A 16,189-nucleotide genomic window follows, 5' to 3' on the forward strand; every position below is an offset into this window, starting at 1 on the left:
TAGAAATAATTATTGTTAATAATTTTTAAAAAAAATATTTGTATCTTGATGTAAATAAATCAAAAAAAATTTTTGAATTTATATTAAGAAAAATATATGACTCACCTTGAATATTTAAACTGGCTTATTTATTAATTATATTTTTATCAACATGTTTGATTACATATTATTTTTTTAAATTCCTAACACGATTTTATCTTTAAAATATTTTATTTAGTACCTTTTTTAGTTGGTTTGGAAATTTCCATTATACTATTAATCATAAAAAACTAACTCTGCATTGGTATTTAATACATATTTTCAAATCACTAAAATCTAAATTATCAATCAATTAATTTTACAATTGCAATTAACAATAAAAATATATATTTAAATAAAAAATTATGTATTTGTTTCTAATCATATAAATTGGAGATTGAAATGAATAAAACCACATAATAAAAATATTCGGTAGATAGGTATGATAAATATGTTTTTAAAATTTAGTGTTAATTACACCAACTATACTACTTATTAATGTTTATTTATTATTTTTTCTATTGACGTTGAGATTGTTTGTGGGCCAAAAAACACTATTCAAGGTAAGTAGTATGGAATACTCAAATGATTTTTTTGGTTCGTTTTTTTACTTTTTTAATAAACACTGAACAAATGTATATTATTATTATTATTTTATGTATGGCCCTTATCTAAATATTAAATAATGATCATATTAATGTATGACACAACAATATAGTGAAATATAATATTATGAAAATACTATTTTATCTGTCCACTCAAAGTCAAATTGATGGAACAAATAAAACCATTTTATTTAAGTGAAGAAATAAACAAAAAAATAAGCACACAACTGGTCGACGGCTTGTACGTGAACAATAACAATATATTATACTGTTGTGGGGCCGGTCACTGGTCAGATAATAATATTTAAAACGATATTTAACTGCAAACGAGAATGCGGAAGTGTGCACGGGGTTCGCAAATGTCTCTCGAGGGGAATCCCAAATGGAAATTCGAAAAGTTGCCCGTCAGATTTTCACTGTAGAAATGGTTCTCAAATGGCCAAAGTTTGGACAATAAAAATAGTCGTGCGCCTATGCGACTTTCGGGGAGATCGTTAATAGAAATTTCTTACGAATAGGACCTCACGCGCACTATTGACTATTTATCACCTCAACACTCCCACCCAATGTATATTGTGTATTGATGCTTTAAAACTACGAGCGTGACCAAGTGAAAATATCTACAAATATAATAGTTGTATATAACAGAAAACTCATCATACAACTATAAGAACGTGTGGCGTTGTCACGCACGTATGATGCGTTCGTATATACATTATACCATTCAATCTCTGTTATATTGGGAGCGTACATGAGTTGCATCCCGTAAAAAAGTTTAGTACCTACCTATACTTATCATCGAAAAACGCAATCCGTGGATTTTAATCGGGAGTTTTAAAACAACCAATAACAGTTAAATAAATAACGATCATTTGTTGAATGTATAATATATTTTTATAATGTAACGAAAAAGCAAATATACGTGTTGAATCTAATCAACAGTCAATGTGCCCTATAATATAATAAAATATTTAATCGTAAATCAATCAAACATGTCTGTCGAAAGTTAGGTTTATATTATATTGTTATTTTATTTTCATTTATTTATAATTTTTTAATCCGATTTCGTTGGCAATTTTGGTAGTTATTCACTTCAAGTTGAATATAATTAATTATTCAAGAAAAAAAATCCATCCGTGTTTATCGTTATTTATAACATAAGTTATTACCTAATATATTTCGCAACATTTTATCAGAACCCAAGACCCCCACTATAAATACACTATGGAGAACACCTAAAAACGAAAAAAAAATTGTATTACCAGACTAATAATAATATAATGAGACGCAATCGGTGTACACATATTTTACGGAGCGCAACTTACTAATAAGGTAGATATTCCAGTTATATATTCACCCGTCACCGATACTCCTGACTTACTGGTTTCCGGTTTCCGTACTTCATAATTATGACTATAAATTATATAATAACTAATAATTTGTAATAAAATTATCCCTATAAAGACTTTGTAACGGAAATGATGACCTAATTTTCATTTCATTAGAAAATACACATTACATTATTATGCAAAATATTCGTATCAACCCTGAAAATTCTATTTCGGCAGTTATTATTCATATATTACTTCCTGCCAAGGTTTTTAAAAGGTATTCATCTACTCAGCTGTAATTCTGTATGCTTATATATAATGCAATAACGTGCATTATACAAATTAATAAAATCAATATTTTAAATGAATAGTAAAAAAAATATGAAGAACCTATCTAAATATAAGCACATATAGACCGGTACTGGGGGCTTCGAGTTTTAAATAAGCACTCTCGGCTAACCCAAATAATTTATAACTTCAAAAATTGTATATTGTTGTTTGAGTTATAAATTATTAAATTATTACAAATCTTTGCTTAAAAATAGATTTTGGCATTTATATTTACTCGCTTTCAAAATACCAACATAAAACATATTTACCTATTTGAATGTTTTCTTCGTATAAATAGTCCAAAATATAACAGATTTTTTCTTATAAACGAATGAACGTTTTATGAATCATAATAATTTGTAATTGTGCTCAGGAGAATAGTTTACCAGCCAATAAGGCATGCATTTTAACATTAGAAAAAAACTTAAATGAAAATTCAAACCCAAACGTCTTCAGGGTTTAAATTAATGTACCTTCCATTTTTCAAGTAGGTAGGTTATAGTCGGTATACTAACTGATTACAATAAAAATTTCTTCAACAATACACATAAACTTTCTCTCGATTCATAACATATTATGTTTTAAATTAAATAAGCGTATGTGGAAATAGTGCAAGTATGTGAGTAGTAATGGTAAAGCTCCTCGCTACAAGTCTGTGTAATAGCCATACATTACTTTAGTACTTAGTGACTTAACACTAATAAATGATGATCGGTACCTATGCCTATCTGTCTCCATAATACACAAACTATTTCAGTTTCACATAAGATAATCACATGCCTAGGTACCTAACTATTTTATATAACCAACATACAACGTAAGTATACATATTTCACAAAGTACCTTATACGTTTATTATAAACACAACAATCAGGTAGGTACCTACCTAACAACATGTAGGATTGTAGGAAGTAAGGAATAATGAAGAAGTTGAGGCAACAACTTACATAGTGCCAGAAACTCATAAACATTGAGTGAAAAGACAGTTGATCTACAAATAAACAATTTATTATTAGGTATATGTTAGGTATTATTACATTATAATTTAAATGTGTATAATGTGTATAATATTGAAAGAGAGGTCAATTGCCAACAAGGGGAAATAGTGAAAGTAAAAACCCACAGCTTTAAGAGAATATCATTACACTTTGATTATTCTGAGTTATTATTAACTCATGGCTATAATGTCATAATAGTACAAGTAGAGATTATTATCAGGCTTAAACTTAGGTATTTGCTACTACTTAAATAAATAATTATGTTCTAAGAATAAGTTCAAAAACTACATAAAAAACTTAAAAGTATAGATAAAATGACATTAATACAATCCGGTGGTACTGTGGTACTATATGGCTCAGAAACGTGGCATCTCAATTCTCAAGGAAACAAAAAAATAATGTTAAATTTTCTCGAAAGAAAAATGATTTTTGGACCATGCAGATATTATTAATATTATTCAAAATAGTAGAAAATCTATTAAAAAATAATACTAAGATTCTTAATAAAGACAGTTTAAATAACAAAAAAGAGTGAATAGAGCAATGATATTATTATGTAAAACTAAAATTTATTTATTTGTATTACATTGTGACGATATAACCACACTCGAAAATGACAAAAAAATTTCGAAAAAATTTATTATTGGGCCTGTCCGGGATTTGAACCCGGGACCTCTCGCACCCAAAGCGAGAATCATACCCCTAGACCAACAGGCCGGGATACGTAGTTAAAGTGAACGGTCACTTAATGAAATGATCCGACTGCTGTATAATTTCTCCTACTAGCACGAGTGATTAGATGAGAGAATGTACAAACAAACAAACAAAAAGTGGGTAAGTGGGTACCGCTTTGCTATACATTAGATACCGTATGGATCACTATTATATACCTACTATAGCAGTGTTAAAATTGAATCCAATGATAAGTAGGTATAAAACGATTCTGAACGAAGATGATTTGTCAGCCTAGGATATAATTTCCAGTGATTGGTGAAAAAGGTGGTTTATGTTTTAATGGCCTAAATACACCAAAATTTAAGTTCTTTTATAATTATTGTAAGCTAAACTTATGGAAAATCTGGTATTCAATTTTCAACTCTAAGCTATTTATCCAAAAATTTTTATGAATTATACCTACAAAATAATTTACAAATATTCATGATTTTGACGAAGTGTTGTCAATATTTGAACTTCAAATGCTAATAAAAAAAATTGTGCCATTATATTCTTATAATTTTTGAATCGCTATAAGACTAACTTATGAGGAACTTTTTATTACATTTTCAAGTATTTTGACTGTGCCAAAAAAATTTTATCGATATTTATAAAAAAAAAACTAAACAAACACAAATATTTTAAATGCCTATAAATAGCATTAAAATAAGCAAATATTTTGAAAATTAAATTGTGTTAAGAAAATGTCAATCTAAATAACTGGTTAATTTTTCAAGTATCTACGACGTACTTTTTAAATAATAACAAATATTTAAAATCATTATCGCTACGCAATTTCGTAAAAATTTAAAATTCAAATGCTCATATAATAGTACCTACATAAAATTTTTCCTGTACTAATACTTTGAATTTTCTCTATATCTATTTGAAGGGAAACCTATGATCAATTTAGTGTTGAATTTTTTAACCTTAGTTATAAATACGGAAAATGCTATGATTTTTCAAATACAAAATTACTTGTAAATTTTTGTGATTTTGACATGTTTCATAAAAATTTAAACTATAATCGCTTATAAAATTGATATGATTAAATACATACAATTAATTTTGAAAATTAAATCGTGTAAAGAAAATGCTAATCTAAAAAATTTTTAAGCATCTACGACTTATACTTTTTGAATTATAACAAATATTTCATTTCGTTTGAAGATAATTCGTTACCGTTACGCAATTTCGTAAGCATTTAAAATTCAAACGCACATAACATTTTTCCTATTATGATGTTTCGAGTTTTCTCTATAGCTATTTGAAGGAAAACTTATTGAAAACTTAGTGTTGAATTTTTTGACCTTGAATATAAATATAAAAATTTTTATGATTTTTCAACTACAACATTACTTGTGAATTTTCGCGATTTTGATATATTTCGTAAAAATTTGAACTATAAACGCATATAAAAAAAACTGTGACTAACGATTTTTGATTTTTCTTAACTACAGTAAGAAAAACTCATAAGGAACCTTGTATTAAATTTTTTTTTTAAATGCTGATAAAAAAATGCTCAGAAAAATCGAAAATTTCAGTTGTCTATAAATAACTCAAAAAAAGTCAAAATATTTTAAAAATTTAGCCATGTATTGATAACAGTAATATAAACATAAAGTGAAAATTTCAAGTATTTACAATGATCAGTTTTTGAGTTATAACCATAAAATCGATTTGGTCGATTTGCGTAAAAATTCCCGTTTTTCCGTCTTTTTTTTTTGGTTTTTCTCAATTTTTTTGAAAACTATTGGAAAATGTTTAGTTTAGACCTCTGTAATGAACCAAGGATATTCACTTTGTCATCGGAAACCAACCCCAAAGTTTGAAATTTAAGCATTATTTCGACTATTTATGCTGTACACAGATACAAAAAACAAAAAAAACAAAAATACACATCATTGTAGAATCAATACATTCATCACTCCGTTCAGAATCTAAAATATGGTTAAATTAACTCAAAAATAATAATAATAATTAATTATAAATAGTTTAACCAATTTTTTAATGTTAGGTAGGTATTCAAAAGTTTGTAGTGATCCCACTAACAAACTGTACTTGTGTGAGGTCTTTTTCTAAATTGTCTCAAGTTGGCTTAGTTAAATCTAAATTGAGATCTACAATGAAGCAAAACAGATTAAACAAGAAATGGCAGTCAATGTTACTGCTGATGCAGTAATAGATAATTTCATTACTTCGGGGGTGGTTTTCGATGGAAAAGTGAATATCCTTGGTGCATTATAGAGGTAAAAAGTAAACATTTTCCAACAGTTTTCAAAAAAATCGAGAAAAACAAAAAAAAATGACGGAAAAACGGGAATTTTTACGCAAAACCAGTTTTCGACCGAATAGATTTTTTTATATGGTTGTAATTCAAAAAATAATCACTGTAAATACTTGAAATTTTCACCAAATGTTTATGTTAGTGTTATCTATATACAGTTAAATTTTCAAAAAATTTTGACTTTTTTTGAGTTATTTATAGACCACTGAAATTTTCGATTTTTATGCAAATTTTTTTTTTGAAGTGTCGGTAAAAAAATGTTGAAAGACCAAAAACCTTGAAAATGTAATACAAGGTTCCTTATGAGTTGTTTTTATTGTAGCTAAAAAAAATTAAAAATCGTTGGTCACAATTTTTTTTTATAAGCGTTTATAGTTCAAATTTTTACAAAATCTGTCGAAAACGCGAAAATTTGCAAGTAATTTTGAAGTTGAAAAATCTTAAAAATTTTTTTGTTAATAACTAAGAATTGAAAGTACAACACTAAGTTTTCCATAAGTTTTCCTTCAAGTATCTATAGAGAAAACTCGAAGCATCATTATAAGAAAAATTTTAAGTGCGTTTGAATTTTAAATTTTTACGAAATCGCGTAACGATAACGATTTATCCTCAAACGATTTTAAATATTTGTTATTACTCAAAAAGTATAAGTCGTAGATACTTGAAAATTTTACCAGTTATTAAGATTGACATTTTCCTTACATGGTTTAATTTTCAAAATATTTTGAGTTTTTTTGAGCTATTTATAGACAACTGAAATTTTCAATTTTTCTGAAAATTTTTTTTTTAAATGTCGATTAAATTTTTTTGGCCCTATCAAAATACTTGAAAATTTTATACAAAGTTCCTCATATGTTATTCTTATAGTGATTAAAAAATTATAAGAATACATAGGCATAATTTTTTTTTATAAGTATTTGAAGTTCAAATTTTGACGAAAATTCGTCAAAATTATGAATATTTGCAAATTATTTTGTAGGTATAATTCATAAAAATGTTTGTATAGGTAGCTAAGAGTTGAAAATTTAATACAAGATTTTTCATAAGTTTAGCTTACAATAATTATAAAAGAACTTACATTTTGGTGTATTCAGGCCATTAAAACATAAACCACCTTTTTCACCAACCACTGGAAATTATATCCTAGGCTGACAAATCATCTTCGTTCAGAATCGTTTTTCGTATACAATGATACTTATCATTGCATTCAAATTTAACCTACCCTAGTCCGAGGTCAACTCCAACCCCTAATGTACAGCAGAACGGTACCCACTTGCCCACTTTTTTTATTTTGTTATTCATAGGTTGCAGCAGAAACAATATAAATGCCTATAGACTATAATGGTACTTATCATATGATATATTATATGTACCTATTACTCGTGGTAAATGAGGGGATGAGAGGGGCAATTAATATCCTGAAAAATATTTCCGACTCCACCTTTGCTTTAAAATATAATATTGTTGTTACCTACAATGTAATCATATGATGTTTCATTGTACTTCCAACATAGGTACTTACTACTCGTATGTTATAATTTTAGAATACAATACATACAGTATACACCATATATGTATTGTGGCAGTATACAAATTTAACAATTTATAACTTAACTATTCTATTAAATTACATTGAATATTTTTTTTTTCAAACCATGTTTAAAACATAAAAGCTGGTTAATAAAAACTATTTTAACTTTTAGTATTATATAGGTAAGTAATGAATAAATTTAATTACTTATAAGAGTAGTATTATTATTGTGAGTATAATATGTTAACTTTATTTGCTTTGTACAATTGAATGAAATATATTTCTCCAAGTACCTACATATATAATTCTATAATATATTTATAATTTGCTATTAACTTCATTAACAAAGCCCATAATATGCATAACTAGGTGCATTTGAACTTGAAGAGCTTGAGCAACATCTACAATATTATTTATCATACATTTACAACCTCTTCTTATTTTCAAAACATTATAATAATACTTAAAAACAATTATTTGTATACTCACTTTTCATTATAGAAAATAGGTACTTGATTTAAACAAAAGATTTGCTATTTGAAATAAAATTTATTATATTTTATTAATTCCAACTAATTCAATTAAAATTTAAAATGTTGATAACTACATCAAAATATTTCATTAATTTAAATTCAATTTTAGTTAAATTTAAAACTATTTATTATATTTATGTATAAATTAAAATAGAAAAATATTAATTATTATCTAACTTGCTATACTATGTAGATATTTTATTGATGTCGATGTTTATTTTTAGTCGTTAAAACTGATTTGGGTTAAAACCATGTAGGTAATATATAATAACTATACATTCATTGGTTTAAGGCTGAAATTTACCATATTATATATTAAAACTCTAAGTTTTAAGTATTGTGATGAATAATTTTGAACATATAAAATACTGTTTAAACTAAAAGAACAACAATTAACATAAATCTTTTTTAATATAAAATTATGTTTAAATTTCTATTATTATATATTATATTAAGTTATTATTATATTTTGCATAGAACAAGAAACAAATTTAAGAAAATTTAAAGCTTCCAAAACAAAATCCTAGGTCCCACAACTGCACAATATATAAGAAAGACTGTATTATATCAATAGTAGTATTTGATATAGTTAACCATTCATACTGAACTTGTAAACATTTTATTAAATTTTTATATCTCAAAAAATAATTTTAAACGAATTACTAGTAAATAAGATAATAAGACACAAATGTTTAATAGGTATTAAATAAACACCAGAAGCAAAAATGTATTATTTATGGTAACTTGCCACAAGGCAATAAGCTAAATGGTTTATAATATACATGAACATTATCAAATACCAATTTATATATAATATTATATATATAAATGCAAATATACAATACTAAGATTGGTGATTAGATAGATATGTATACAAACGATAAATGTTTTCAACTAAAATTTAATCAATTGATTAAATTTTATCAGAGTAAATTAAAATATTGTTCAGTGGGATTGACAACAGAAAATCATAAAAATTAAAAAATTTTACAGGATAAATTAATATACTACAAATTGCTATTTTGAGCCATAAAAAATTTAAGAAATTAAAATATGTCATGTTATCTCTGTCTTAAAAACCATACCATTATAAATGTTCAGCAGTTTCAATTTTATGTATTCAGATTAAATATGATCAAACTTAAAAAATAAAACATTATCAATGTTCTCTAGTCAAATTTTTTAATTAAAAAAAAAAATTAGTTCAAAAGTTCATTTTAAAAAGTATGGTTTATAAGAAATTAATAAATTCCGAATTAAATATAATATGAAATTAGGTGCACTTCAATTTCATACTTGACCTTGTAACAGTTAACAATTGAGTAAAATGATAAAAATTAGTCAAACTTTAAGTCAAATCATCATTAAGTGTTTTCAATTAATTAACACTACAACAATTTAAAGAATAAATTAACACATTTTATATTGCCAATTTTTTGTGTAATCCTATTTATACGTATTTATTAACACTTAACATGATTACTATAAACATACAATCTATCAAAGTAATTTAGTTGATGGTTCATGATCTAATTCTTCTGTATCCTCAAATATGGCTTTAGGAGAATCTGACAACCGTATTTTTTTAGTTTTCTCGTTGGTATTCCAAACACCGTCGCCAGAAAAATGATAATCCTTTTCTAAATTATACAGTACTAATGGTAATAAATATTCAGATTTAATAGATCCGGACGTATTTCGTAAATAGGAGACGTTCTTCATTTTTTCAGTGATTACCAATGCATCTTTAATTTTATGTCTAAAAATTAAATAAATATGTATAAAAAAAATATTTAACTTTTCAAATAGTTATATTACACTGGGTATAATAAAATCTGTGAGCAATGGCATAATTGGTCCTTAGTGAAATTATTCTTTTTAAGAAACTCAAAAGATTTTCGTATTGTTAACAAAGAAATATATTGCCAATATGGATGACGTTCTAATAATGAACGTAACTTGTTTTTACTTTCTCCCAATTCTTTTGTCAAATATATCATTATATCGTTAGTCTTCCCTTTGTCATTGCCATTGCAATTAAATCTATTAGACACAATAAAATTAAATAACTGTATATTATTAAATATAATACAATAAAATCATACAAAAATAAAGATTTATGTAAGAACCTGTTAAATGAATAATTGTTTGTAACTAATAAATTTAATGATACACAATTTTTGCTTTGTAAGTACTTCAAACGTGAATTTACTTTTGTATGGTAGTAAATAAGTCTAGCAACTTGTGGATTGTTTATAAATGATGCCAACTCTGGTGTTTCTTTTAATTTACATAATCTTTCATAAACAGTATTACTTCCTAATGTATAAATTTCAGGTGCTTTAAGTATTGAAGACTCGGGAATTCCAAAATCCTGTAATACAAAAATATTACATTTATAATATTTTAAACAGATATACATATTGTATATTAAGAGCACGATACACCCACATTTGTTGTCTCCGACTTACAATTGCATAATATATCAAATTTAAGCTAAACAATTCATACTTAATTCAAGAAAAACAAAAAATGTAGGTGTGGCGTTCTACATGCTTAATATAATGATTCTGAATTCATAACTGAAAAAAAAATAGTAAGTTATTTATTGAGATTATACTATTTTTGTTATTAAATATTATGTTAGTTTTCTGGTTTGGTAAGTGTTCATTATTCATCATACAAATGAATTGAATTAATAATTTATTTTTTTAATCCTAGACAGCACATCTTAATAATTCAAGGTATATTCATAATAACATACTAATTTATTTATTCAATGATATTTTATGTTAATTATTAATTCAATTGTAGACATAAGTAATAAAATATTTAAGCACTAAAATATTATTCTAAAATATACAAGTTTCAAGTACCTCAAAATGTTTTCTAATCTGTCCAATTGTATTCCACGGAGTAATAATTATTTTGGGATGCTTGCTTAAAATTAATTTTGTATCTATACCACAAAGATTTTTAAAGTTATCTAAAATTGCCCGCGTATTATCAGGATCACTATGTATTAAATAAGAATGTCTTCTAATCTGTACAAAATAAATAAACTTATTAGTAGATATCGGATTTTAAAGTATAATAAATAACAAAAAAGCACAAGTTTTAAATTTAAAAAAAAGTATATTTATTTTTAAAAAAAGCAAAACTAAGCATAACCAAAAATGAACATGAACTAGTTACAAAATTGAATAAAAAAAATTGAAAAATTAATTTAAATTAAAAAAAAACGAATTATCTACCATATATTTTCCTAGATTTAGAGTAGTGAAACTGACTACATTATCCGATAGAAGCTATCAACCTGTAGGCTGTCTGTAGATGGATTATCTATACATTTAATACATTTAATTATCATCAAGCATACAGTGAAAATAATAATTATTTAGTTCGTATTCCAGATTTTACATTTTTTATTAATTCAATTTTTTTTATTACTATAGCATAATTAACATATAAAAATTCTATAACTGGAATAACTGAAAAAAGCAACAAAGACACTTACATAAAAAAAGCAAAAATATATTGGCTTATTTAGAATCAGAATAACATAAAACAAAACGTATGTACACAAATTAAATTTTTATCTCATATACAAAAAAAAAAAGATGCATATGCTTTAAAATCACTTAGAACCTACCTTTTCTTCAGTAAAATTTAATTCATTAAGTAAAATATCAATACTTCTATCCATAAGTCTGTAACTTTTATTACATAGTCTGTGATAAATAGTTTGTGCATATTTTATGTTTTCCATGTTCATTTTTATTTTCCATCCAACATATAATTTAAATATATTTTTCTGAACTTGAATCCATGAAAGAGACTCATCACAATTTCCTGGATATAATTCAATTGGAAATTGAATAAATGACAATATATGATGGCCAACATCAATATGTTTATGAATGAAGTTTTCATTTTTTAATGACTGAATAGACTTTTTTGATATAAATTTAAATCTATGATAAAAAAAAAAAATAGGTTAGCTATGAATAATAAAAATAATAAAAATAAATAATATTTAACATTGAACCAATAACTATTTTTTCTCTTTTCTTAATAATACGCTACAAGAAAAAAATATGAAAATTCAACATTTAAATTGCGAAAATCCTATGTGTAACAATAAAAAAAAGCATTGTGTACAAAGAGTATTTAAAAAATAAGATGAACACAAAACAAAAATATGATAACAGAAGTCTAAAAATATAAGCATCAAAATAACAAAAATTTCTAATAGATGACAAAAAAATAATGATATGTAAGAGATAAATAATAAAATAGCTATAATTAAAAATACATATATATAGTAAGCTATGTACCTTAATATTGCTTTTGAATCAATTTTATGTTTTGTAAAACCTCCTTCTTCTAAAAGCATAGCATAATTTTTAATAGTAATTGAATGAAGTGTTAATATTTGAATTTTTTTGATAATATCGTCTTTGGAAAATCCAAAACCCTAAAACAAATAAATAAAAACAAAATAGCTCATGGACCATAACAATAACAATTTAATTAACAAACATTCACAGATTTAATATAATTAAGTTACCAATAATAGTTCAATTCGATAACACATTTTTTAAGTACTTCAATCTTTAATTAAAATTAAATATTTTGAATTAACTTCTTAAAACAATTGTTATGAATTATTGTATTTATTTATTTGATATAATTATAAAAATAATGTCAAATAGATAAGTTGACTAATTAATAGATATCTTAAATTAGTACAAATCTCTTAAAAAAATTGATTTAAATATACAGGGTGTAACTCGTCTATTTGACATTATTCAATTATTGCATTTGCACTATAATTGCGTTTGTCAAATAGATGAGTTATATCTTGTATAATATTTTCTATTACAAATTAAAATACCATTAATAAAGATAAGTTATCAGACAGAGTAGAATATGAATCATTTTGAAATGATGGATACTTTTTAACGATTCTCTGTACTTCATTTTCAGGTAAACCTAAAAGTAATAATAATAATAATTAAAACGTTAATCAAGAAATCATAGTTTTAAATAAAACAATGACAACACACTTTCTTAAAAATCATAACATGGTTTATTTTTAAGTTAAGGATACCCTTGTTAAGCATATTATGCAAATAAGTTCGTAATAAAATTTGAATTATTTATTTATTTATTTATTATCATAATTTTTTTATTAGAGGTTAGAAAATAAGTTTACGTTGTCACTACATATTATAATACAAAATAATAAATACCTAAATTATGTTGAAAAAATTGTATTACATCATTGTTTATGTTAGATGTTGCACAATAACAACATGTTTGATAAATATTTTGTACAAAACACATTTTGTTCAAATTAAAATGCATAACTTTGTGAAGCATCGTTAAATATTTTTGAATGGTTATCCAACTTGAATTATTAATCTGCAACTATAAATAAACAAACAATTATAACAATTATAATACATTCCTGTTAAATTGAATGTTTAAAATAATTCAATTTATTAGTTTTCATTAGGTATTCATGAACTATAGTATTAGATTATTACAATTTTATTTATTTCAAAGATCTACCTTGTTATTTTTATTATAATCATTTTTATGTAACTATAACATGTTTTAGGGTAGCACAATTCCTTTTAGAGAATCTCTTAATATTTAAGTTGTGTTAGATGGCTATCTTGATATTTAAGTGTTAGTATAAATGCCTTGTAAATGCTCTTATAGAGCATATTTTATCATTTTTAAGGCGTAATATTACATAAATCTTCAAAAATTATAACTTAGCTGAGTAAATCAAAACAGAAATTCAATAATCAACATTAACAAGCGATGAGTTGTAGAATTATTACATAGGTAATAATAATTTATGTTATAGTTTTGAAACCTAATAGACAAAAATATTAACTTTATTAAACGACAAAACATCAATGATTGATTAGCCGTGGATTTTAAATTTAAATAATTCAGGTATACTACCTATATTGGAGAGAAAGAATTCCAAGAATTCTTTTATTTGTTCTCAAATTTAACTTTAAATTAATAAATAAATTAGCTTGAATAATAGACTACCGGCTCTATAACGAAAACAAAATTAAACTCACAACGACAAATACCAATAATTATGTTTGATGAGTGAGCAAAAAATACTGCTTGCTGCTTAAAATTTCGAGCTTTGAACGTTTGATCATTAAACTCAAACCACTAGCACAACTCTTAAGATTATTAAAATTCAAAGTCGCACGCTATTGAGGTTTAAGCCGACAATTACTTATTGATATCACGTTGTGTTGTGAAAGTAGTGATAAAGTGGCGCAAACTTGTTGATAACACGATTGATTTCTCTTATCACAGTAAATTGTAGCCGGCCCACAGTTATATAAAAATACATACCCAAGTATATCTGTGAGCCGACCGTACCTCCGCAATAAACGTGCGTACAACTTACTATCTTAGATGAGTAAGTTTGTTCTTTGGTTAAATATATTTTATAATATGATCTAAGACAACTGTTATTTGCTCAGTTATCCATTCCGGGAAACAGTATAATACGATCATGGCTAAATATATATATATATTTATAATACGATAATATTATCTGTGCCGGTGTTCGATCTAGAAATATTTATTCGATGAAACCGGCGAGAAGAAGTGTACCGTTAAAATGTTTATAATCATATATTATTATTAAAATCATTGATATTGGTGCATTGTTTTGATGGAGCGGTACTCAGCATCGATGCTCAAGCACACCCACGGTTTAGATTATTACCTATTATCGAATTTCTTGATTAGGTATGGCTCTTGTGCTTTTTATTTTTACACCTGTAAAGTACTACACTTACCACACTGGTTAGATCATTTAAAAAGTTACGACCATTTATGCCGTGTGATATGTGTACTTTCTATCTTCAACAGCCGTAATTGTTACAGTTAATAAATAATTTATTCTCTGTTTATTATTCATTAGCGGTTATGAATTATGACTGACATTGGATACATGGACTTCTAGAATCTATACCACAACAAATACTACTTATAAATTGTATAAATCAATAACTTTTAGCATCCGACTACACGACTCGTTATAATTGGTGATGTATAAAATGATATGTTATCTACATTATAGTATTATACTATACGAGTCTACGCATATGTTTGGTAATAAGGATCAACTGTTCAGCTTAGTGCGTACTGAGTTCTAGTATATTTGAATGCTAATTGAGTACCAGCTTAAAAGAAATATATAGTATACTAATAGAGTGTGCGATTGAGAAACAAAATATATTTGCAACTGGGAATAAAATATATCAATTTATTATGATATAGATTTTTTTTTATTTTGTGCATGTCACATTGTGTAGGTACTTAGAAAGTTTTGATAGGAATATAAATATTTATTCTTACTAAAAAAATATATAGTGGAAAATATCAAACTATTATAAAAATATATATATATATCAAGATTCAAATAACTACTCCTTTACAGTTTTTCTTTCTCACCATCCTAGGTTTGTAAAAATAGGGAAAAATATGTTTTTTTTTTCAATATTTAACTGAATCGAGTATTTAAAAATGGACTCAATTAGTATTATACTTTTAGTTTTACATGACTCTGTATGTAGCCATTCAATCATCAATAAATAAAATTTCTTCAACATTTAAATTTAATTTTGTTTTAAACAATTATATTTTTCTTTACCTACCTACGTCCTACAAATTACTATTATTATTATTCATTATGTGTATATTATAACAAAACCTTAAAACTCCATTTATATTATATTATTGCACAATAATGAGAATAACTACTTTGTAATATTATTATTTATTATCAAT

At 25.0% G+C, this 16,189-nt stretch overlaps 1 protein-coding gene and 1 non-coding gene across 4 annotated transcripts; both read right to left on the minus strand.

The window, feature by feature from the left end:
* Positions 1–3,927: 3,927 nt before the first annotated feature.
* Trnap-ugg (transfer RNA proline (anticodon UGG)) lies at positions 3,928–3,999 on the minus strand. Its single transcript has one exon. It is a non-coding gene; the product is annotated as a tRNA-Pro (tRNA).
* A 5,745-nt stretch (positions 4,000–9,744) lies between these two features.
* LOC114126215 (transcription termination factor 5, mitochondrial) lies at positions 9,745–14,631 on the minus strand. Of its 3 annotated transcripts, none has more exons than XM_027990111.2 (9): positions 14,467–14,631; positions 13,603–13,780; positions 13,245–13,342; positions 12,685–12,824; positions 12,000–12,321; positions 11,224–11,391; positions 10,477–10,721; positions 10,166–10,390; positions 9,745–10,106 (listed from the first exon to the last, which is right to left on the minus strand). In XM_027990111.2, exons 2-9 carry the CDS (start codon positions 13,730–13,732, stop codon positions 9,848–9,850), a joined length of 1,587 nt encoding a protein of 528 aa, XP_027845912.1. In that variant the 5' UTR covers positions 13,733–13,780; positions 14,467–14,631; the 3' UTR covers positions 9,745–9,847. The 3 variants fall into 3 exon arrangements, with proteins under 3 accessions (XP_027845912.1, XP_027845911.1, XP_050062851.1); XM_027990110.2 differs by having other exon boundaries at positions 14,455–14,631; XM_050206894.1 differs by lacking the exon at positions 14,467–14,631 and adding an exon at positions 14,330–14,344.
* Positions 14,632–16,189: the final 1,558 nt, after the last annotated feature.

The sequence above is a fragment of the Aphis gossypii genome, chromosome X (assembly GCF_020184175.1).
Source record: "Aphis gossypii isolate Hap1 chromosome X, ASM2018417v2, whole genome shotgun sequence".
In the NCBI taxonomy this organism is placed as follows: Eukaryota; Metazoa; Arthropoda; class Insecta; order Hemiptera; family Aphididae; genus Aphis; species Aphis gossypii.